Source organism: Wyeomyia smithii, chromosome 3, assembly GCF_029784165.1.
Source record: "Wyeomyia smithii strain HCP4-BCI-WySm-NY-G18 chromosome 3, ASM2978416v1, whole genome shotgun sequence".
In the NCBI taxonomy this organism is placed as follows: Eukaryota; Metazoa; Arthropoda; class Insecta; order Diptera; family Culicidae; genus Wyeomyia; species Wyeomyia smithii.
Window position 1 is genome coordinate 225,182,255 of NC_073696.1, and position 25,377 is coordinate 225,207,631.

At 38.3% G+C, this 25,377-nt stretch overlaps 2 protein-coding genes across 7 annotated transcripts in view; one reads left to right on the top strand and one right to left on the bottom strand.

The window, feature by feature from the left end:
• Positions 1 to 25,377, top strand: part of LOC129727508 (connectin-like) — a 507,752-nt gene that overhangs the window by 13,462 nt on the left and 468,913 nt on the right. The gene's annotated exons all lie outside the window — the stretch shown is intronic.
• Positions 7,229 to 8,106, bottom strand: LOC129727511 (uncharacterized). Of its 2 annotated transcripts, none has more exons than XM_055685402.1 (4): positions 8,015 to 8,102; positions 7,792 to 7,956; positions 7,548 to 7,700; positions 7,229 to 7,475 (listed from the first exon to the last, which is right to left on the bottom strand). In XM_055685402.1, the coding sequence occupies exons 1-4, from the start codon at positions 8,087 to 8,089 to the stop codon at positions 7,314 to 7,316; spliced, it is 555 nt and encodes a 184-aa protein (XP_055541377.1). In that variant the 5' UTR covers positions 8,090 to 8,102; the 3' UTR covers positions 7,229 to 7,313. The 2 variants fall into 2 exon arrangements, with proteins under 2 accessions (XP_055541377.1, XP_055541378.1); XM_055685403.1 differs by having other exon boundaries at positions 7,233 to 7,475; positions 8,021 to 8,106.

A 25,377-nucleotide genomic window follows, 5' to 3' on the forward strand; every position in this document is an offset into this window, starting at 1 on the left:
CAATTATTGCCTGCTGTTGTCGCTGTCTAGAACTGTTATGAGCGGCTTCGGCTGAAACCAGCCTTTATATAGGCCAAATAGTATATGATTCTGTCGACCGTGCTTGGGAATCATATAACGACCAATCAGAGGTCGAATTTTTCGTTTTGACAAGGCTTGACTATTTTCAATAGTACAATAGTTTGAATAATAAAATTACAATTATCTTCATTTGGGAAGAATCTTGGAAGATTTTACAATCTATCGCTGCAAGAACGAAGGAAATCCATCGAATACTAACCGATTTATTAGCATTTGAAATTGGACATATTTTTCACTTTTTTCGGTTTTATATTTTCATTTTACACCCCTATGTAGCCAAACTTCCTGAGAGAAGTATTCTACTTCAAAATAATCTCGTCATCTGCGCGCCAACCGGGCAACTCCCGCGACCGTTGGTACCTCTTGTCCTTTGTAGCTTTGGTAACCCCATGAACCACCTGTTTTTTTGTACGGTGTAAGTTTTAAATCCTTGCGCAGAAGCAGGCGGAGTGATTCTCGGTTCATTTTAAGGTTCCTGGCCAGCTTCCGTGCATATTGGGCGGGATTCCGGCGAATCCGGTCTCGTATAATCTTTTTCAGCCTTGGAGTTCTCACAGACCTTGGTCGTCCAGATCGTGCCTTGTCCTCGGTGCCTCCGGTCCCTAGGTACCGATTTATGGTCCGGTACACGAATTTCCGGTTGATTCCGAGCGGTTTTAGGTGTTTGAATATGTGCTCTTAACTCTGCCAAGGCTCACAACTCAATGTAAACAAACTGCACAGAAACGAAACTCTGCCACTTTGGGCAGCAAAGTTAACCTTTTCATTTGACATATATTTGACATAGATGGCACCAGAGAGATGCAACGTGTAGGCTAAAGGCGACCCCAAAAAAGTATTACCGGACTTTTTTGTCACCGTGTAGCGGTTCCACAATTTCACATAAACAAACATTAGACTCTTCTAAGCATTCTAAAGAATTGGTAGTACAAATCATATTGATATTGCATGTATTATTACCGTGAAAAAGTTCGCGAAAGTGCTATGGAAGAAAATATTATGAACTAATTTTTTCTTGTTTATTCAATTGTATCTTAAACTTGAAAAAAAAAGTGCATCGTTTTACTCAAGATGTCATGAATTTGAATTGAACCAACCACAAAAAAATCTAAATTTTATCATTTCACGGATTCGACATATTCACGATGAATTTTTTTTTTTTTTTGACCGTGATAAAATCGAAAAAGCACTGTATTCCCGTAATCTGGCGGGTACTCAAAGACCTTAAATCGATCTCACATGCCATTTCGAAATCCAAGATGATGACTTCCAGTATCTTAGCGTTAGCACTAGCTTCGGTGCATCAAATTGATTAATTTCAGTTGAGTGTTTTCTAACCTGTTGCAAAATATAAATTGACATTAGACAAACTGCCTTAATTCTACTTTTTTCTTGCAGTCGTATCTCATACACAACCTCTTCAAGTCAAAGAAAAAAATTACATGATTAGTATGATGATAATGAAGATACTATAACCGACTTCTAGCTCTCTCCAATCGCCTTAATTTGATCGCAGCGTTTATGAATTGACCTCTGTGTAGCGTATACGACTTATAGCATAGGGTTTTGGTCACAACTCGCCGGACTAAGAAGTCCGAACACCCCATTTTTCTGATTCATAGACCTCCTTGGATTCTTCTTAGGATTTTTTTTTATTTATTCAATTCTATATCTGATCATTTACGATCTAAATAAAAGATAAAGACTTGTGGGTGGGAAAAGCTCATCGGATGTGGTCTTCAATACTCTCCTCAAACATGCATAAAAAACCCACAAACTTTTAAAAATAACAAAAGCATTACACTACATTTTACAACAACCCAATTCACAATGACATGATTCACAATAACATAATTTATTTATTTTAAAATAGTTTTTACATACTGCTCTCAACTCTGCGGCGATATAGGATGGGAGTTTGGTTGAAGTCGAACTGATTAGAATAGCGGTTGGATTGACGAACCATTGAAGAAATCGGAGAATGAGCAGCATATTGCATTGACTGAAACTCAACTTGAAGCATGGATCTCGATCGTAGAACTCTGGATGGTGCATAAAATCCTATTTCAGACAGAAGATATTTTTGAGGTTTGTGTAAAAGAAACCTAATGACTATTAGTGTCCAGTAATGTGCTGTAATTTCATTTCATCGATGTAGTAATCCCATGAAAGCTACTTACACAATCGAACGTACACCTCTAGCTCGTGTCAATGAAATTAACGACCTTGGGATACTACTTGATGATAAATTTACTTTTAGGCCACATCGAGCCAATATTATTGACCGTGCAAGTCGTCAGCTAGGATTCCTTATGAAGTGGTCTAAAGATTTCACTGATATCCATTGCCTGATATCGTTATATTCGGCGTTAGTAATATCGATTGTGGGGTCGCACAGTGGGACCAAACTGAAAAAGACGGACAAAAGTCTTTTTCGACGTTTTAGCATATAGGTGTCTTCAGAGAAGTTTTCTAATATGCAATTTGAAATATTTGAAGATATTCGTTGAAAGTGTTATTAAGGGGGTGTTCAGTCAAAATAAAATCAACAACATCTAGGTGCAAGATATCAAATTTATGTCTTCGGCAAAGTTGTAGAACTATAAAATTTATGAATTTTTCTCGAAGACACTAAGTGTCTATTTTGTAAAACAATTGAGCTATAGTTAAACTTCTGCCAACACCCCCTTAAAATCAATTTATTGAGTTTCTTGAGTTTGAATCGCATTTAACCGAGTTGACATATTCTACAAAGTTGTTGATATCATCAAAATACACAACTTTTCTTCGACTTCAATATCGTATATCGAATGGTTTGTTCAAAAAATTAGTTTTGAGCGAAAATTTTACTCATTTTTCGATTATTATATCTCAATGAGTGGCACTTTGTGACAGCCAAAATTAGCATAATTTAATCAGTCGTTGTATACACTAGAAGTGTATGAAAAATCATGGCCGGGTATGATCGGGTATTATGGTTTTCCCAGCAATATTTTCGATCATACTAATCAAATTTATGATGACCTTGTATACGGATTTCACACTAACTCAACCAGATGTTGGCAGCAGTCTCTCAGAATTCATTGGAACTTTGTAAGTATGAAAGCCTTCCTAAACAAAGCAACTTTGCAAACTTTTTTTCGATAATTTATTTAGAGGTCTGAACATTTTATGTCTTTTGTATAATAAGATATATCTAACATAATGAAGAGGAATATAGAAAAGTTTTCGAGGGATGGCTTTTAGGAAACTGTCATTAAAAGTTCATTAAGCAGACAGTATATGAAGTAGAGAGAACGAAAATTAAGCGAACTGGAAATATGATACAGATTTGGAAAAATATACCGCATCCCGACGGGACATGAACCCGCAATCTCCCTGTCTCCGGCATGGTGTTTTGACCAATCATCCCTAACTACACACACTGCTGTGCAAGCGTTATTTATAGACTGAATGGAATGTCTCATCACACACAGAAGAGTCAGCAGATGCTGATAACTCTTATAGACCTGTGCGATCGAGACCAAAGTCAGTCTGCGTCGTGCTTGCAATTAAAATTAAAAGATTTTGGAAAAATTAAATTTAAGATCGTAGACTAAAAGAAGTTGATCTTAAAAACAAAAAGTGATTTGAGGAGAAAAAGGCTATTTTAATTTCTTAACACATCGTTTTTATACAGATTTTTTTTTAAAAAAGACACTTTTAAGAAAAAAAAACTTTTTCTTACAATTTTGTCGTGCCCTTGGAATGTTTCCAACATGAAACAATGTTGGACATATTTTTTTTTGTTAGAAACACTGTTTTCCCATAAAACTGACCTTTTTAAAATGCTCAGAAGATTATTGATAGCTAAATTTTTTATATGAAAATTGAAGTTCAAAGAAATCTGAGCTGATCTGCTTTTCTAAATATTTTTTTGTTTTTTCAGAACCCGTTTTTTCAGTGTGTTGATTTTTGAATTTTTAATAAAAACTCAGGCAATTTCCTGTGAGTTATCTCTTGGAAAGTTTTCTCTATATCTTACAATTATTTAGATATTGACTTACACAGGCTTACACATCAACAAAGTTTCATGGAATTCTGAGAGACTGCTGCCAACATCTGGTTGAGTTAGTGTGAAATCCGTATACAAGGTCATCAGAAATTTGATTAGTATGATCGAAAATATTGCTGGGAAAACCATAATACCCGATCATACCCGGCCATGATTTTTCATACACTTCTAGTGTATACAACGACTGATTAAATTATGCTAATTTTGGCAGCCCTAAAGTGCCACTCATTGAGATATATTAATTGAAAAATGAGTAAAATTTTGACTCAAAATCAATTTTCTGAGCAAACCATTCGATATACGATGTTGAAGTCGAAGAAAAGTTGTGTATCTTGATGACATCAACAACTGTGTAGAACATGTTAACTCGATTAAATGCGATTCAAACTCAAGAAACTCAATAAATTGATTTTAAGGGGGTGTTGACAGAAATTTAACTATAGCTCAATGGTTTTACAATATAGACACTTAGTGTCTTCGAGAAAAATTCATAAATTTTATAGTTCTACAACTTTGCCGAAGACCTAAGTTTGATATCTTGCAACTAGATGTTGTTGCTTTTATTTTGACTGAACACCCCCTCAATAACATTTACAACGAATCAAATTTTTAAAATCGCATATTAGAAAACTTCTCCGAAGACACCTATATGCTAAAACGTCGAAAAAGACTTTTGTCCGCCTTTTTTCAGTTTGGTCCCACTGTGGGTCGTCAGCTGTAGTGTGGGCGCCTTACCAGACAACTTGGATTGATAGGATTGAGAGAATGCAGAGGGCTCATTTCATGTCAAGTGTCCGAGGAAATGCATCGATCATCTCCGATTTCGACCAAAATTTGTGAGTCGATGTATTTTGGTCCGATACTTATAAATACAAAGTGTTGCACCGATTGGTGGACCCCTCGGCCAATGGGACTGCTTCCACTTTTTGCGAATTTAGCAAAGCATCTTTTTTAATTTGCGGATATCTTGGGCCTCAGAAAAGCTACAGGTGATATTGACATATCATTTTGAAGGGTTTTAGATTTAGACTCGAACTACGTGGTCATTTTTTTTCTGCAGTGTTGCCAACATTGCATTTTTTTCGATTTAAAATTTAATTTGAAATTTTCTCGAAATACCCCCCATTCGATTTTGATTTTGACTACCCCAATGTGTTCAAAATCGCTCATCCCCAGAAATTATCGATACTAGCCCAACGCTGATTCTACTCTATTCTACTGTGAACACGCAATTCTTCTTACTCTGACTTTCACTTATCCCGCGATAAGTTTCTAGAAAGTTTCGAGCCTCGACCAGTGCCACCAGTAGTAGTAATGTCAACTAAGATTTTTTTTTTTCGTGGGTATTGCTGAACGATGTCGCCGCTATCCACATGGCCACTAAATCTATGGATCGCTCCGGATCAGTCTAAGCCTCAATTGAATTTCTCGGCCTGCAAACAGGCGGTAATCATGCGATACGTAATTTTTTTTTCTATGTGTGGACTCATCACTGCGACCAGAGACATTTTGATCTATTGCGATACTGCCCAGGTGCAGGGTAGGGAAATGTACTGGTACGCTACAGTATTCACACGACAGCAGCAAGATTTTTGTGATTACCTCTGTGGAATGAAACACTACGCAACAGTAGCCGCTACCGAAGTTTAATACGATCTGCATTATCTCTTGCTTTTCGTCACGAATTCAATATGAACAACAATTCTCTCGCTCACTTTTTTTTATATTGTTGTCATTGAATAGATCGTGTGTTATTGACTGAAGCTGTCTGTAGTATTTATTGAATTTATTACGAATTGAAGTGGAATCAATTTTCTTAGCGTCAATTTTTATTTTGGCACGAGGACGTTAATTGAATTTGTAAGATTCATGCTTTTATTGTCCTGTTTTTGATTAAATATGCAAAATTTGGATGAGACTTTCGCTACAGCGAACTATTTTCGAATGAAAAGGTTTAAAAGTTGAGATTAAAATTTTTCGGTGTACACGTTTGATGATATTTTTCGGCAGTACATACATAGTAATTATTAATTTTCCATCTTATTACTGTGCTAAACTGTCGCATGATTGCCAATTATTGTCATTCGCACAATGCGACAGTCGAGATATCGAAGCGGCTGGAGATCGGCACAAAAGAGAATCGTTAACCATCCGTGTTGGCTTTAAGTCACACGATTCTCTCAAATAGAGAAGCGTACAGTTGAACGCTGCTGTCGCAGTCCACAAGAGAGGCAACAGTATTTTTCGATACGGTGTCATGCAAAAATGTCAACTGTTCGACACACTGCCCGGGTGTTTTCTGTACTCCGCACTTCATATTATTGGTAGTATCACTATTGAAGTGAATGATACGCTTTTTTTTATTTATATCCGTGCTTGTGTGTGAGAGTTTACCCTTTCATTTCAAGCTCGCTGCTCTACTATACCGAGCCTCTTTTCTATCCTACCAATATCGCCAAATTACAATTCCCTGAGCTGAGGCTACACCTAACGTTCCTCTCTGGCCAAGTTTATTCTAAGAGGGACTTATTATGTCAAGAGGAAGAAGTCTTATCGAAACTTCGTTCCTCGTGCCAATATCGCCAATTACAATTCCCTGAGAGGGTAAATATTTCTGAAATCAGATTTATTATAAGAAGGACTTATTTTGTCAAGAGGAAGGAGTCTTATCGAACCTCGTTCCTCCTACCAACAACCGCGTCACAATTACAATTCCCACTCAATGCTTCACCTCTGGTTTATTATTAGTAGGACTTATATTTTTGACAAGAGGAAGGATGTCTTATCGAAACCTCGTTCCTCCAGCCAAGACCGCGTCATAATTACAATTCCCTGAAGAGAACTACTATACGTTACTCAGAACAGTTTTATCATAAAAGGGACTTTTTTGTTAGGATGAAAGTCAACAAGGGTACTATAGAATTCAGCTTGAAGGAAGGGTATGTGGTGGTGAGCCTGAGAATGAACCCATGTTGAAGTCCTTTGACAACCAAATGGCCTGATTCTACTAAGACTCGAAACCACGACCAACCCCTTACCAAACCTTATCTATGTATTAAAGCGGCAAACAGCCTTTTTGTTACAGTAAAAAAAACTACTCAAAACGTATATATTCTTGCTTTTTCTTACAGCAAGCGGTTACCCGCGAATATATTTGCTTAATTCGAAAATCACCGTCCTAAATTTCCTTGATTGCGAACGATATTCGCACGCACTCGGTCACCTTTCTCTCGTTTCTCACGGAGGTCACCTCCGCGTACAATCGCCAATCGCCAGCAAATGGTGCCGGGATATCTAGGCCCAAATCCCCAAGAACGGCGTGGTCGAAGGATTCAACTTGCTGTGAATGAGACAGCCCACTTTAATAACTCACAACGCAAACTTGGTTCCGAACATTGGAACGAAAACTTACGCCGGCTTCGAATGGACAATCGGACATTAGTTTAGTCATCACGTACCACGGCTCTATGTTCTCTTTCAGCAGGGAGCAGATGTCGTCGATATTACGATTAACCTCGCCGTTGGTCCACGAGCCCTGCTTCATTCGCTCTGTAGAGATTTTAAGCTGAGGGAAAAAGCAAACAAAACGCACAATTAATTACATCGTAAATTTGTTTTTTCTTCGTGGCGTTCTGCAGTTAATTTAGCGCTCTAACCTCCACGGGTGCGGAGTAATTTTCGTTGAACACCATATTTCCGTTTAGCATCGAATTTCCTTCCTCATCTTCCAGCGATTCGAGCTCATCGATGTTCACCGCCGGAAGCGGTAATCCATTTTCGCAGTCCTCAAAATAGGCGTTGACGTCTATCACGTGTTTAGCCTGTAATTGATACAACAGTATAACATATTATGGCTGAATATGAAAGGTCCCCTCGCACGGTAACCTGAGCAAGATCCACCAGGAACCAGGAAAGTAGTCCCAACGGCAAAAGCGCTAATTTCAAGTGAGACATTATTGTTCAATTTTCCAACTTAAAATCCAGCCGAACCGAGCAGAACGGCGGTAATTTATAGGGCAGTTTGAGCAAATTTGCATGTCAGTGATCCGGTCTGTAACGTGTTCGGTTCATGATGAGCGGCTGTCAACATTGATTGCGGATAAACCGCACGCGAAATAGTTGTGTAACTGATTTCGAACGTGGGATGGTGGCAATTACGCGCTTCGAACATTTTCCTGGTTGCGCATGTGTCTAACCGAAAAAGCGTTAATGTTTAACGAAGGTTCTTTTACATATTTAAGGTTTTAACACCTGTGTTGTTTATAGCGTGATTAAGAGCGGAGAAACGATACGGTTACAACTAGGATAGTAAATCTGTACATCCGTTCGTGTCAGTTTTTCGTTTTTCACGCGGCATAGTATGTTTAATAAGTAAACATGAGGTAGAAGTGAGAACAGGTAATCACAATCTATTATAATCAAACGACTACGAGACTCGAACACTCTGCACATTACAAGATAGTGCAGAAGTGAAAAATTCTTTCGAGTGGATATTCAGAAGACTAGCGTGGATTTCAGAATTTTATACTTTTTGACGTAGAACTACGTATAACATAGGATTAAAGGTGTAAAATGAAAATTTGAATATGTAATCACTAAAAAAGTGTCAGGCTTCAAGAGGTTATATCGCAGTTATTTGTCATTGAATATAAACATTTCTGATATCAATCGATTTCAAATTTTTGTAAATTTAAATGCTGGAGAGAAAAGCAATCGATTTTCAGAAAGAAAGATTCATTGTTGACAAAGGCGTAGCCGGGGGACGAACCAAAAACCAAGATAACTAATTTTAATGAATTTCCCATGGAATTTAATTTTAAAAGCTCATTTGCAAAAGCAATTCCACGCCCTTGCGAGTGGCCTTCCGGAAGTTTACAGGAACATTCGTCATGGTGGACGAAGACATGCGTGTAGGCATGTTTTTGAGTTCTTTCTTCGTTTTATTTATCAATTCCTCCTCAATTTTCGCGACAAAATTGTTGGAGTAGGTCTAACGCTTCTGGTTTTTCCAGAAACTCTGGATGGGACGCAGCTGGGGAACGTTGGGTGGGTTGGCCGACTTTGGTACCGCATCGATTTTCAGCCGCTTTATCTCGTCCAACGATTGCTTCGAGTAGTCGAGGCTGACACCAGATCCGGCCTGAGCACTGCGTCTTCGCCCCTTGATGAACGACGCAACTTCCGGCAGGCGCTTCGTACTATAAATTTCTTTATTCACGGCCAGTACGGAGCTTCTCGCTGATTGCCAGCCAAAGCAGCACCTTCTTTGGGAACTTGGTGTGTGAAAAGAATTTCACCTCGGAGCTCACTTCCTTCGTGGGGGACAAAAAATACGGAGTGCCCTGCCAGTCGTTGCCATTCAGGGTGAGATAGGTCTCAGCACCATCACGTTGCGATTTGTCGGAAAAATCGACTCGACCATCTTATTCAGCCGCTGCCACTGCGTCATTTCCTGCAGATCCGAGACCAATGGACACACATTTTTGTTGAAGACCACACATCTCTAGGACTCTTCCTTACAAAGTTGTAGAATAATATAGCTTATTTTTTCGAAAACTTTAATAACGTTTCAAATAAAGAGTGAGTTGATTGGGACAAATGGTTTGTTTGAGGAGTTTGATGGAGTTTTAAGTACTCGAGCTAAACTTTGAGAAAAAGTATTGACATCAAGATTCCAATTGCCGCTTTTTTTAAGATACAGTCAGGTTTTTTTTTTTACGCGGTTTTTTTATACGCGTTTTTTACGAGGTTTTTTTTACGCGGATTTTTGAATCAACGCGGTTTTTTTACGCGGATTTTTGAATTAACGCGGATACCGCGCAAATTAAAAAAAAATTCACGAATTTCCGAATTAACGTGGGTTGGAACCAGAAACGTTTAAGTGTTTATCTAGTAAAAGACTTAGTACAAAAATACTCTCTGCCCACCTAAAGATCCGGAATGACCCTCAAAGACCGCCAAAGAGGACAATTTTAAATACTGGTTCTAGAGCGTCTCGGGTTTTTTTCTAAAGCCCTTCTTGCTGGACTACTTTACGCGGATTTAAAAAAAACGTGTTTTTTTACGCGGATTTTTTAATTACCGCGGTTTTTTTACGCGGATTTTTGAATTAGCGCGGTTTTTTTACGCGGATTTTCGAATTAACGTGGTTTTTTTTACGCGGTTTTTTTTTACGAGGTACGTATCCCCCGCGTAAAAAAAACCTGACTGTATGCTATTACTTTATAAGAAAACGTTCTGGAGATGTGTGGTCTTCAACAAAAACTTGTGCTTAGTATGCCCAAATGCTTTTTCAGAACAACATTTTCTTGTAAAATGTAACTAACAAAAGTTAAGTACAAAAAACTAGCTTTTGATTAACTTATGTTTAAGATACTCTGTAACTCTGTACCCAATGAAGATAGGAATTTTGTTTGTTCAGCAAAGTTCCATATTTTTGCACGTTGTAGAACTTTTCCAAATAAACCATTCCTCTATCTCTTAACACAAAAGAGTTAGTATTTTTAATATATGAAAACCTACTGTAACATATGCCCGCCGTACTCTAATATGGGTCAATTCAGACAAATGGAACCTAAAAGAGTTTATAGCTCTTCAGCTTAACTTCAAGTAAAAACATTGACATCATGATCCCACTTGCACCTTTCTAACCTATACGTTCTTGAAGTTATCGAAAAAATAATCTAAAATATTATATAACTTTGTAAGGCAATATCCTGGAGATGTATGGTCTTTGGCAAAAATGTATGTTTTGTGTACCTTAACAATTCCTCCGAACATCATTTTCGTGTAAAATGCAACTTAGTTCCACTTTTTGCCTTATTGGACCACTGTGCCACGGGGTGAAGCGAAATTTCATCCATACCATCATCTGTCGGTACCGGCCAGTAGCCATCAAGGTGGTGAGTTTTTTCGAAAAATAAACCGCTCGATTCGAAAGATCGCTACTGACCTGGATGTGTTGATCGGGACTGCCAACATCATCATGACAAAGGACCTGGGATACAAGCCGTACAATAAACGCAAGGTTCACGGGGTAACGGAAGCTACAACGCAGAAGAGGTTGGACAAATCCAAACTGATACATTCGCGACACGCAGATCAGGAGTTCGTATTTCTTGCTGAGTTGACGTTGACCAGCATCCTCACATAAACATCCCGCGATTCCTGATCGGTGATAGTTTGTGTGACCTCATTAAGGTGTGAGAAGCTCCCTATCCACTGGTGTTTATCCAGAAGAACTTGAAAACATAAGTCGCTTACTATAAAACCGTCTTTCAATGGAACGGCGCAACGACTCGCACGGCGAATATCGTCCAAGCGTGGTGTCGGGAGAATTTGACTGCTTTTCTCGATGAGACTTTATGGCTTCCTTGCTCCCTGGGCCTTGATCCCCTGGACTTTTCTGTTTTTAGAAAAGTGAACATAAAGTGAGCGCTCTAAATCAATTTAAGAAGCTCATTTTCAAGATCTGAGACGAGATGCCGATGAACCAGGTGCGTGCCGCGTGCTATTCGTTTGAGATTAACCTCAAACTCATCATACAACACAAACACTTTTTAAAAGCGTATTCGAACTTATTAAACACCCTGTAGCCGTTTTAAGATGTTTAATTTTGTCTAAGCATTCATTATTTCAATTCATTAAAATAAATTTGAAGTATTGAATTGTTTCTAAATTTTGAAGTAGTAATGTAATCTTGTTCAATGCATTCCAGTACCCATTTTGAAAATAGCAAAAAAAAATATTCAGTATATTCCTAAAATATTCAAGATATATTGAAAAACATGTCAAATTCGTTCCAGTTTACGGTACATAGAAAATTTAAAAGAGGACAACCGAGCAGCGCAGTTTGATAATGTGACACATGTGGGAATCGGCCTAGACTATAAATCAATCTGATGCATGATTGTTGTATGAGAAATCGACTGTTGGGAATTGTACGATGATTGGGTATAATTTTGGCTCAGCAGTCTTAAATAAGTAGAACGATCTGGTTTTTTACATACTGACAGTAAAAAACCAGATCGTTCTACTTATTTAAGACTGCTGAGCCGAAATTATACCCGTCATCGTATAAATCTGATACAGCAATTTAAAGCAACAATCAAAGGGTTCAGACTAAAAGCTGTGGTTTGAGTGAAAATGAAATCTTTGAAAACGAAATAATAACGTTTGCGGTGTAAAAAGGGACAAAAATTGCCGATTTTTCATGGGTTTACCTTTAATCGCACTGACGTAACTACTCATGCATCATTAATCATAGTAACCTATAAGTTAGCAAAAAAATTGACAGCTCTATCAGTCAAACTCTAACTGTAGTGGCGAAAAAAGTGAAGCTACTCCGTTCAGTACCCCACCGCGTCAAAAACGGACGTCGTGCGTCACTTTGTGGACTCCGGGTATGTCCGTTCCGGCATCTACAACATCTTGACACTATTGGACAGCGATCAGAGTACCGAAAGTAAGCCCGGCTCCGGACGGCAAACGACCATGAGCTTCAAACGATGCTGAAGATGAAGACCGAGGGAAAAGTGGCTAAATCGCTGCGTGCACTTGTATCTGGAGAACATGGACAGGTAGCGGCAGTCCTGTCCACTGGTCTTGGAGCTGCAGGCAATGACGCAGCGACAGCGGTTGAATAAGATGGTCAAGTCGATTTTCGCGAATCGCGACGTGGCAGTGGTGATGGACGACTAGACCTGTCTCACCCTGGATGGCAACGACTGGCAGGGTACTTCATAATTCACTTCTCCCACGAAGGAAGTGAGCTTCGATGTGAAATTTATACCACACACTAAGTTCCCCAAGAAGGTGCTGCTGTGGCTGACAATCAGTTAGATCTATTCCAACAATTTTGTCACGAAAACGCATGTTTTCGTCCGCAATGGCGAATGTTCCGGTTATCTGCGGGAAGGCAGCTCGCAAGGACGTAGATTTTTTTGCAAATAAGATAGTATAATTACCATTAATCGGAAATTTATCTACTCAATTATCTGTCTTAGTTTTTTTTTTTCATCACCATCTGAAAAAAGTCCATTTTTTTGCCGTAAACGTTAAAGTTTTCAACAGTATCAATTCGCACAGTATAATTTCGCAGAGTTCAGGAAATACGCTTTGGAACAAAGCAATCTGAACAAGGCATACACTTTTCTGCTCTGCTTAGATATGCAACCGATTTAAAATTATCTTAGGTATTTATTTTATGTGTTAGTTTTTTTTCTCTCTTAATTTTCATGTATTTAATCTCCCGTCGAGAAAAATTTGTGGTGATTTATCATTTATTTATTATTATTAAGGTAATCTATCATGATTGGGCCAATTTAGACTACTTTCAAGGTACATTCTGTTTAATGTAACATTTTTAGTATGGATATTTAATGTAATCATAAATAATACACATTTATCGGAAAAGCTAATCATAAAGGACCAGTGTACTTCTGAGACTTCTAGCGATTTTCCGCTTCGAGTGCTGGGCTTTACTTGCATGGTGTTTGATTTGGGCTTGACACATTATATAATTCGAATATTTTTTCGTAATCCTAAAAATAATTTCGAACATTTTTAATATTATTACGAAAAATTCATGAATTATAATTGAGTTTCAAATACGGCAAGTTTGTTTACTCAATTTCTAAGTGTTTTTTCGGTTACCGTTTCGTTTTACCGAAAGCTTACTCCTCAAGTACAATTTTGAGAAACCATGTAGGACAAACTTGTAGTCCCTAAGTAGTACTACAAGTTTTCCGAACTCTCCAACTTCGAGTAACGTTTTAACACTACAACAATCATCATCATCATGGTTTCAAAAAATTTGGATTATTTTAGTATCACCTGCGTACAATAATCATGTGCCAGCTGGTAGAACTAGAGTAACATAATTAATGTACAAAGAATAAAAGCAGCGGACCAAGAATACTGCCCTGAGAAACACCAAAATTGTTGCTAAACCAGGCGGTGATAGAATTTTGTTGTATTAAATTCATTCCCGTGGTCTGAGCATTTGAAATAGAGTTGGACATCGTCTGCGTACAAATGAACACCACATCTATGGGTATTGAGTGGTATATTGCGAATGTACGATTAATGTGCGAGCAAAAACAATGAGGGACTAAGCACTGAACCTTGTGGTACTCGTGAACAGATGGCAACAAAAGCTCAGAAAGAATACCATTAACATATACCTTCTGGTATCGAGTTCAATTCGAGACGGTACTGAACACGGACGTGCGTGTGCTACTACTCGTAATGAAACAATAGTTAAGGCTCAGTTTAACTAGTGATTTAAACTATACAGTTTGTCGTACGACGAGTTGGGACAATCGACAGTTAACTGAGTGTAGGTGGAACATTCTGATCTGATTAATGGTGAAATAGAAACAATAGTCAAAGTGAAAAACGTGCTATTTCAAGCGGCCATCTAAATTCTATTGTCGTGTCGAACAATCACTGGATTAAATAAAAAGAGTGAGAGTGGGAGACCGATTTTCTCTCGTGAGAGATTAACTCTATTCCCAAATTCAGAGAGATCTATGAATAGCTACTGCAAAAAGTGAGTGGAGAGAAGATATCTACCGTGTGATGGCCTCAGGGCCGTCACAATGGGCAGGCGGAAATTCACTTCCACCTGACCCGAGAACAACAACCACATCTTGGCCGAACCAGAACAAAAGTGCCCTAGATACGGTTGATGGTACAACCACAGGTCGCAGGATGCCCGAGTGGATGGATCCTATCAACGGAGAGCTATCAGTACTAGTTATGAAACATGCTGACGAAAGCAGTAAACTACCGGACAATCCCTTCACCATTCGCAAATCAATTGAGAATACAGTTGGCGCAATCGACGACGCAAGACCAGAGGCGATAGGAGCTCGCTATATTTTGAAAGTAAGACAGTCGAAACAAATTGAAAAGCTAATAAAGTTACGACAGCTGATAGGTGATAGGTACACCAATTATCATCGGTTTCCACGAAACGCTCAATGTTCGGAAGTGTTAAGTGACATGTCCGTTCGGATTATCGCTCACAAACGAAGAACTAGCAGACCTTAAATCTCAGCGGGCTATAGAGGTCAAACGCTTTACTATAAGAGACATAAATGATAAGAAAACATTTCACCCCACAGCGACGATGGTAGTGACATTACAAGGTACGACCATTCCGGAGTATCTTGATTTCGGTTATGTACGAGTCAAGACACAAACATACTACCCCAGCCCCCTCCAATGTACTAAATGCCATAAGCTAGGCCACACAAAACGTTTCTGTGACGGTAAAGCGACGTGTCCGGATTGCTCCACGGAGCATGCCGATACAGAACCTTGTCCAGCTGGTCCTCACTGCGTCAATTGTAGTGGAGCACACAGCGCCAGGTCAAGGGAATGCAACGCTAAAAATGCTGAAATACAGACGATCAAAATTAAGATAGATGAAGACGTATCATTTGCGGAAGCCAGAAAAAAATTCGAAGCTCGAAAGAACAGAAATCAAGAATCTGGTAACATAATACACGCAGGCTTAGCAGAAATGCAAAGAAAACTGGACGAAAAGGATTTAGAAATAGTGAAACTACGAAAACTTCTTGAAGTATTAATAAAAGAGGTAGCTGAATTGAAGAAGGAAAGGCAACAACCACAACACGGTGAAATGGAAACTGGCAATTTGGACTCCAAGAACATCAAACGTCGCCAAACAAGTAAAGACTACTCCCCTACTAGACCGGTCAAAGATGTAAGGAGCTCAACTCCTCCCAAGGAAACAGCAGAAACAACGAAACAACGCAGCAAACACAAGACTACCCACATCGAATCACCATCAATGGAAACCGAAAACGATGACCAGCATAACGGAAACGAGCATACAGATAACCCGCCCACTTAATGAACCACAACAAGCAAGTCTATCTGAATTTCCTTAACAACAACTAACATTCAACCAATCAGCTGTAACACGAATAAAAACAACACAAACAAAAACACTAACGCAGATAGACTAACAAGTACTAAAAATATCACTAAAAAAACTGCAACGCAATGGAATTTGAGAGGGTATCGTGCCAGACGCGCATAATTGCAATTACTAACTAAATCTCACCAACCTGACGTGATCTGCCTCCAAGAAACTCTTTGTCAACCCAACTGCTTATCTTTCCCTCCAGACTATAGTTTTTATTGGTTTCCTCCAACTCGAAACATTGGTTGGGGTGGAGTAGCTGTGGCCGTAATAAGAGACCTCCCACACCATAGAATACCTCTCAAAACCAGTTTACAAGCGTTAGCCGTCAGAGTTAAGCTTCCGATAGAACGCACATATGTTTCATTATATATCCCACCTTCCCACGACAACAATATATTGAAAGACGAGATTTATGAGCTGGAAATCGGGAATAATCCCAACAGGATGGAAAGAGTCCATGATAGTCCCAATTCCAAAAAAACCGAAAAGAAGGAAATCCTGAAGAGTACCGACCAATATCATTAATAAGCTGTGTAGGTAAAGTGTTAGAAAGAATTATTATAGAAGATTAGTGTGCGAACTGGAAGAGAAGAAACTACTAGATCCTCGTCCATATGCTTTCAGAGAAGGACTCGGAACTGATGTTTATTTCACTGAGCTGGAAGAATTTCTAGACGAGCCGTTAAGACAAAATCAGCATTGCGAGATGGTATCAATCGACATATCAAAAGCGTATGATACAGTAAATAGGGAAGCAGTCATAGAATCGCTTAAGAAGATGAATATTTCGGGTCGCATGCTTCAATTTTTACAAAGTTTTCTCAAAGATCGAACCTTCAAAGTCAAAATAGGCTCAACAATTTCTTCTACTCGCTCTACATCACGAGGAGTCCCACAGGGGTCAACTTTGTCAGTAACTTTATTTTTAATTGCCCTCAATCCCTTGTTTAGTTCGGTACCCGTTAACGTCAAACCCTGGTCTACGCCGACGATATAATTATTGTTGCGTATGGTAAACAGCGAAAACGCCTGAGAGCTAAAATACAGTATGCCGCCGAACGAGCGAAACAATGGCTAACATCAATAGGGTTTAAAACAGCTATCTCCAAGTGTCAGCTACTGCACACTTGCACACACAGAAGACACCGAGGAAGAGTACCTGATGTTAAGGTAGAAGAAATGATTATACCTACAGTTAAACACATGAAAATACTTGGTGTGATATTTGATAACAAACTAAACTTTCAAAAACACGCCGGGGATAGACGGCATTCTACTCTCCCCGTAATAAACATATTAAAAATGATAGGAGGTCGAATTCGAAGCTCTCGTGAAACTTTGATCAAAATAGCCGATAGTCTGATTGTCCCACGTTTACTCTACGGATACTGTATAGCAAGTAGAAAAAAAGAAGTAGTAATTCCAATACTTAAACCAGTGTACAACAAAGCGATACGGATAGCATCGGGAGCTTTTCCTACTAGTCCATCCAGGGCAATATGCTGTGAATCCGGCCAACTTCCTTTTGAATACCTTGCTTTGCAGACAGAAGCACGGAGTGCAATGATTGAAAAAGGACGCACGTCCAGAGACTTAATTATGATACAAAGAGCAAAATTATCGTTTGAGGGTTTTACTGATAGTACGTTTCCAGAAATAACTCCTCTTTTTCGATGGGGACCTCAAAAATGGAATTGCGAGCCTCCTAAGATTGACTGGTCAGTGGCCAAACAGGTAAAAGCAGGTGATAGCGCGTCAAAAGTTCTCCCAGTTTTTGAGGAAACATTAAGTAAATACAAAAACTACCAAAGAGTTTATACAGATGGATCAAAAGGAGATGGTAAAACAGGCTATGGAGTTTTTACCGATAAATTCTCAATGAGCGGGAAATTAAACGAAAATTGTACTGTTTTCTCCGCTGAACTAATGGCTTTGAAGGTGGCTATCTCGAAGGTATCCAACAAATCGAAATGTGTGATTTTTACGGACAGTGCAAGTTGCCTACGCGCCCTAAGCACTGGATTTTCTAAGAACTCATGGGTTCAGAGTTGTGAGGAAGCAATAAAAACCAGAGATATAACACTAGTCTGGGTTCCGGGACATGCGGGAATTCCAGGGAATAAACACGCTGATCAATTAGCGAAGGACGGAAGATTCTCCAACCAAGCAAGTAACGAACTGACAGGTGATGATGCAAAGCTTTTAGTTAAAAATAAGATCAGAGGAGCGTGGAGACATGAATGGAATTCAGCAAATCCAGGAACCCAATTGAATACCATAAAAAAAGATGTTGCCAAATGGCAAGATCGTACCGATACATACGAACAAAAAGCCATGACAAGAATGAGAATAGGCCATAGTCGTCTGACACATGAATACCTTTTCACCCCATATGCTGATCCTCCTTGTTGTTCGAAATGTAACGTCAGACTAACTTTAGAACACATAATACTGAAATGCATAACATTTCAAACAGATAGAATTAAATATAAAGTCTCAGGGACATTAGAAACAATTTTAAGAAACGATAAAAAGGCTGAAGACAGAGTAATTACATTTATGAAAACTATTGGTTTACTGAATTTATTATAAAATGTAATATTGTTAAAACATCTGTGATAAATAAAGTTAAATTAAGACGCGAATGACCCTTAAGGTTAAAGCGTCTATAATAAAAAAAAACCTTCTGGTATCTGTTTGGCAAATGAGACTGAAGGAGTTCAAACGAAAAGTTTCATCTTAATTTCTCGGTACACAGTATTTACCCAAACATTCCAAATATAGGAATTGGATATCTGCACGAAAATGGTATGTTTTTCTTACAGTAGGATTCCCTTGTTAAGTAGGGGTAAACAGGGTAAGACCGCCCTGCGGGGTAAGACCGCCCACCGTAGTTTTACTACCAAGTTATAAAATAATTGAAAAATTTCTTTAACGTGTCTATTACAGTATAATTACATAACATTTTGCACGTTTTTCTGTTTTGATAGTGCACGAACGGTCGCAGAAGTAATCAAAAACAACCTCTCAGCTGGCAACCAGTCAATGCGCTATTGTTTTGCGGCAACGGGACTTAAGGTTTTTCAGTCTAAAAATCTATTGTTTTGTTCGTGAATATACGTTTAATGGCTTGCCTGAATCTATCTTCTTTCGGAAATATCGAAGGCCGTGAGTAATCTTGTAGATTTGACTACTTTTTCGGTCAAATATGAAAATGTTCCACTGGGGGTAAAGTCGCCCACTATACAAGGGGTAAAACCGCCACGAATCCAACTGCTTGTTGTTTTATTCAAGACCCAAATGCCTCGACACTACAAAGGAATATTCACAGGATCAGTAAAGCAACTTCATGCCACATAAGACATCGATGTTAATCGACCATTTTCGATTTGGTTTAAGCTTTTCTAGTAATATATTTTAACAAGACTTATTTTTGAATAAAGTAAAGCTGTGTGAAAATGGTGTTAATGAACCAAAATAATTTTAGAGCCAGGACGGTGTGTTTGATAGGTATGACGTCTCCGGCAGAATTGAAAATAGTAGTTTTTTACTTTCGAAAAAAGTACACACTCTAAAAATATTTAAAGAAAAAATATAGAAATAAAATTAAAAAAATATTTTTTTTTTCAAATTTATTTATTATATTTTTGTGTTTTTTTTTTTTGGACGGTTTATTTGGTGTATAGAGTCGTTGGTAATTTTGTTCTTCAAAAAAAAAACATAGAAAATTGAAAATATAAATAAAAGAAATAATAACTATTAGTATTTTTCTATACATAATAAGTCTTCAAAAGAATCATACAGACAGGTTTAATGAGTTTTAATTTTTAGCTTAAAGATAGGTATATTATGAATTCAATATCTTGAAAAACCCCAATTCTGAAAAATCTATTTATTTTGAAAACCAAAAAAGGGAACCTAAACATTGATTTGAACTTGAATAATCAGAAAACAAAATAAGTAAAAACTTAGAAAAAAAAATTGTTTTTCAGATTTTTCACAGTGTATATTTTATTTAAAAAGAAAAAAAATACCATCTACAACTTTGTCAGAGACACTATACCGATAGAATCAACCGTTTCGGCCCTAAAAATATTGTTTATCCTCAAAAAATGGTGGGCGATCTTACCCCGCTGGTGGGCGGGCTTACCCCGCATGAAAAAGATCTGCACATTTTCAATGAATTTTTAAAATTTAAAAAAAGCTGGAAAATAAACAAAAATATTTCAGTTCTTATTTTTTTAATGCGGGTATTGAATAGAAGAACCTCTTAGCGAAGAAAAAATGAAATTGCAGCCGCAACTTTTTTTTCTATAAACAGAATTGCTTAAGGGGGCGGTCTTACCCCGCTTACCCCTAAGTCGTAATCCCACTTTAACAATCGTTGAGTAAAAAATTAAACCTTGAGCAGTACCAACAATGCACAATGGTCGGAAAATTGAAATTTCACTGTTTTTCAGTCGCTTCCTAAGCAGCTACAAAGCTTTTTAGTGTTTTTCTAACAATTCTAGGTTCCGGTCTACCGAAGGATACAACGTCAACAATCTGCTAATTCTCTTGAAACTGTACTTGCGTAGTAGCACTTAAATGTAAATATGTAATTTATGTAAATACCAATGAACAAAATTGATTTTCTTAGATTATAAATTTTATGTTAAGCACGTTGTCACTCTACCAACTCTAGACTATATCTCCTCTATATCTCTCTTCATCTCCGACTCCTAACTTCTTCTCCGTTTCTTATCTCTCCACTATCGGAAGTTTCCACGCTGTCACTCTCTCATCAGACGACCGACGTGTTTCACTCCACTATGATGGCATTATGGGCCCAGTAACACCGGCCAAAATTCATTTTTTTGTGCCAAATTGGTTTCCCACTGCAGATGATTATGACATATAAGAAAAGTTTTGTACTGACAAGGGGCTGTCTATAAACCACGGAAATTGTGGCAAATGGCTTGTGTTTTCGAATAAACGTAAATAACTCGTTAGTGGAACGAGATAAACGATTACTGTTTTCAGCAAAGATGCACGTAATAGTAAAACGCTTCTTATGGCTTTGAGAGTTAATTGCGATTTGTCCGCAGAGATTGCGCACGAATCTCACTTTTGATAGGAACATCAAAGAGTTATGGTTTCTTCAGCAAAGTTGTAAAGCTACTCAATTCAAACAAAACTACTAAAGACGAAACGATTTAGCAAATCTCGATTGTAGAGCCACCAAATGTTGATACAGTTCTCTATAATCTTGTTTGTAAACAACTGTTTTAAAAGGGTGCTTGATCAATTCAATGCAATCATTTATAACATTTTTTGCTCTAGGTTGTATGAACAAACTCACTAAATCGATCTTATTAAGTTCCTCGTAAGACATTGCTCGCTTCTTCGTAAAACACTTGAATAAAACTTCAGAACTGTAAAGCACACATAAAACTCTGTTTCCTCCACATACACAAGCAATCAGACCGACTCAAAGGTATGAACTAGAATCAGTCAGCCATAAAAGACATATGAGCCGCATGATTCAAGAGCATAACAATATGTGTGAGATTGCGGGTTTACGTGTGGGAGTAGTTGTGAGATTGACGGTTAACTCAATGGAATTTCGTGAATTTTGGAAAGTTCGACCATGAGAACCTCCATTTGTTTATGCTGTATGTCGACATATCCGCTACACAGCTTCTACTTTGGCTGTAACTGACGAGTAAATGCCCAAATGCAAGCTCGAATCATTTGTTTAACTCTGGCAGTGATATTTGTGTTTGTTGAGAGAAGTTCGCGTGTGGTGTTTCATGGCCGTGTTTTCATAAAAAAAACACTGGGAATCTTTTTGGGATAAAAATTCATTTTTTTATTCGGTTTAGTATGATTTCACATGAATAATCGCTAAGTTTCTTAGCGATGTTGTAATGGGTTAACAAAATAAATTTCAGAAAAAAAAACTTTGGGTTGATAAAGAAAACATGGTTTGAAAATGATAAAATTACACGCGAAAATAAATTTATTACTAATATTACCCTTTTTTTTCAAACAAAATGGAAAATTTTTTTTACTTAAGTGTGTACAACTGAATAATCATACTTATTTTAAGTTTTTTCAGTTTATTTTTGAACCTAATTGCTATGATATACGTTGATAAGTCTCCATAAAACTCCCAAAAATCACATAAAAAATTAAAAATTTTAAATTATCTCTTTCTACAAAAACGCAAATTTTACTCAAACTTTTAACTTATGTTTTAAACAACGTATTTTCTAATAAACCAATTAATCTAATAATTTCACGTTTTTTAAATGTGTTTCGAACCAAATAACTATAGTATACGAAAAACTTTGTTGATGAATCACCCAAAAATTCAAAAATTGCAATAAAATGGAAAATTTTTAATCATCTTTTTCTACCAAAACGCAAATTTTCCGCAAACTTTTAACACATATTCTTGAAGGGCACAAGTAGGGCTCTCAGACACACTATCAGGTGCTGTGCTTACACGTGCTTACATTTAATGTTTTTGATGCATATTTTCAATGTGGCTTGCCACTGACTCTGTAGGGTTGAAATCCATTACCCATCCTGTTTTAGGAGACTAATTTAATAAGCTTTCAATCATATGTGAACATACCATGATAGATTTAGTAGGTTTTTATATATTTCAAAATATTCAGAAAACTATTTTTCTCCGTTTCTGAAATAGGTAACTTTGAAGGCATTTTTCAACATGAACCGTTTTTTGTATCAAGATTTCATTCAAAAACTATAAAAATATAGATAAAATACTACAAAATCATGTGCTTAAAACATCCTGAATATGAAATTCGCATTTTGGTTATTTTGGCCACTCTTTAATATAGGGAACATCTTATGTGCAATACTAAGAAATTTTTATTTAGAATAAAGTTAACCCGTAAAGACCCGGGACGGAACTTGTTTTTTGAAAATGCTCGTTCTCAGCACTGGAACGGCCGATTTGGGAATACTTGGACTTTTATTCAAGGGGAACGGTCTTGTTGTTTTAATTTTTATAAAAGTACGTAGTTTTGTGATTTTGTACTGAAATAATTTGGAAACTTCAAAATTCACTCTTACATACCATATTTCATCCACCTGACATAATTTGAAACAAGGAGCAATTGATACGTATCAAAATTCCCAGTGTTTGCTCAATCTGTTTGAAAAATTAGAAAAAAAACACAGACATATTTGCGTCTCACAAAAACGGGAAGGGGTCCAGAGGGGTGGCACCTTTACCAAAACTTAGAGCAACTATTCCCCTTGAATAAAAGTCCAAGTTTTCCCAAATCGGCCGTTCCAGTGCTGAGAACGAGCATTTTCAAAAAACAAGTTCCGTCCCGGGTCTTTACGGGTTAATAGAGGGTATCGGCACTATTATTGAAGGTTTGTCTTATTACAGTCCGGAGGGTTGATAGTAAGAAAAAGAGCTATCTGTTTTGCAGGTATATGCTTGCTTTAGTTCATCATTATACTTATAGGATATAGATTAAAATCGAGCAACACCTATTTACTATTTGATCTGAGAATGCTCTATATATGATCTGAAAGGAACATGCTGATAGCTGTTACATAACACTACGTTATTCATTCTTTATTATTTTTTCGCCTTTCTCGTAGAAGGATACAGAAATAACTCATAAGAACGAATTTCTAAAAGTTTTATTTACTTTACTTTTAAGGCGACAGACCGAATATCGATCCAATGCCGAATCCAGAATACGTCTCCATGTCCCTCGGTCTTGGGCTGCTATCCTCCAATCGCCCCTAACACCTATTTCGCGTGCATTATCGTCGACAGCACACATCCAACGAGTGCGGGGTCTACCCCAAAGTCGACGACCTCTATCGGGATTCCTGCTAAATATAGCCTTCGCTTGACGCTCATCTGGCATTCTCGCCACATGCCCAGCCCACTGAAGCCTGCCGTGTTTTATCCGCTTGACTATATCCGCCGATTTGTATGCCTGGTACACTTCATGGTTCATGCGTCTGCGCCAAATACCATTTTCTAGTTTGCCGCCAAAGATTGAACGCAAAATCCTTCGCTCAAAAACACCAAGAGCTCGCCGATCAGCCTCTTTCAGCGTCCATGATTCATGGCCGTAGAGAGCAACCGGAAGAATCAGTGTTTTATAGAGTGCAAGTTTAGTACGGATTTGAAGACTGCGGGACCTTAGCTGGTTACGTAATCCGTAAAAGGCCCTGTTTGCGGCTGCTATCCGCCTCTTTATCTCACGGCTAACCTCGTTGTCACTAATGTTCCCAGGTAAATAAATTCGTCGACTACTTCAAATGTTTCCCCCCCTAGCACCACCGCAGCACCAACCTCCGACGGACTACCACGCACTCTGCCAGCCACCATGTATTTCGTTTTGGCAGATTTTATGACAAGCCCTAATCTCGCAGCTCTCCTGAGAGGTCCAAAGGCCTCTTCCACAGCTCTACGGTTGATACCAATGATGTCGATATCGTCCGCAAAACCGAGAAGCATGTGCGACTTCGTAACGATGGTGCCGCTTCTCTGCACACCAGCCCTCCGTATAGCACCTTCCAATGCGATGTTAAACAATAAGTTCGATAGCCCGTCACCCTGCTTCAAACCATCTAACGTCACGAAAGAGTCCGATATCTCACCGGCTATCCTGACGCTTGATGTAGAACCTTCAAGGGTGGCACGTATCAGCCTAATCAGCATTGTTGGGAAGCCATGTTCAATCATAATCTGCCATAACTTATTTCTCTTGACTGCATCGTACGCTGCCCTGAAGTCTATGAACAGATGGTGCGTCTGCAAGTTGTATTCTCGAAATTTATCGAGGATTTGTCGCAAGGTAAACATTTGGTCCATCGAGGAGCGTCCCTTCTCGAAAACCGCATTGACACTCGCCAACAAAGGTCTCCTGCAACGGCCTCAGTCTGTGGAACGGGATGCGGAAGAGAATTTTGTACACGGTATTGAGAAGAGTTATGCTCCGATAATTGCTGCAGTCCAAGCGATGACCTTTTCTGTAGATCGGGCATATGAGACCCTCCAACCAGTCCGAGGGCAATTCTTCATCAGACAACACTCTCAGCATGATCCGATGGATGGCACGATACACCTGTTCGCTCCCGAGTTTGAAGAGTTCGGCGGGAATGCCGTCCTTCCCGGCTGCCTTGCAGTTTCTCAGCTATTTCACTGCTTTCTTCACCTCGTCCATGGATGATGGATCCACAGCTTGACCATCATTCTTAATAGTCATCCTGCTCCTTTCGACTCCACTGTTTTCCC

Bases quoted from the DNA above. Each gene is read 5' to 3' on its own strand.
- LOC129727511 (XM_055685402.1), bottom strand. From the start codon at position 8,089: ATGTCTCACTTGAAATTAGCGCTTTTGCCGTTGGGACTACTTTCCTGG. The intron at 7,957-8,014 runs GTGCGAGGGGAC...TATCAATTACAG, and splicing joins TGGATCTTGCTCAGGTTACC to GCTAAACACGTGATAGACGT. The intron at 7,701-7,791 runs GTTAGAGCGCTA...TTTTTCCCTCAG, and splicing joins ATTACTCCGCACCCGTGGAG to CTTAAAATCTCTACAGAGCG.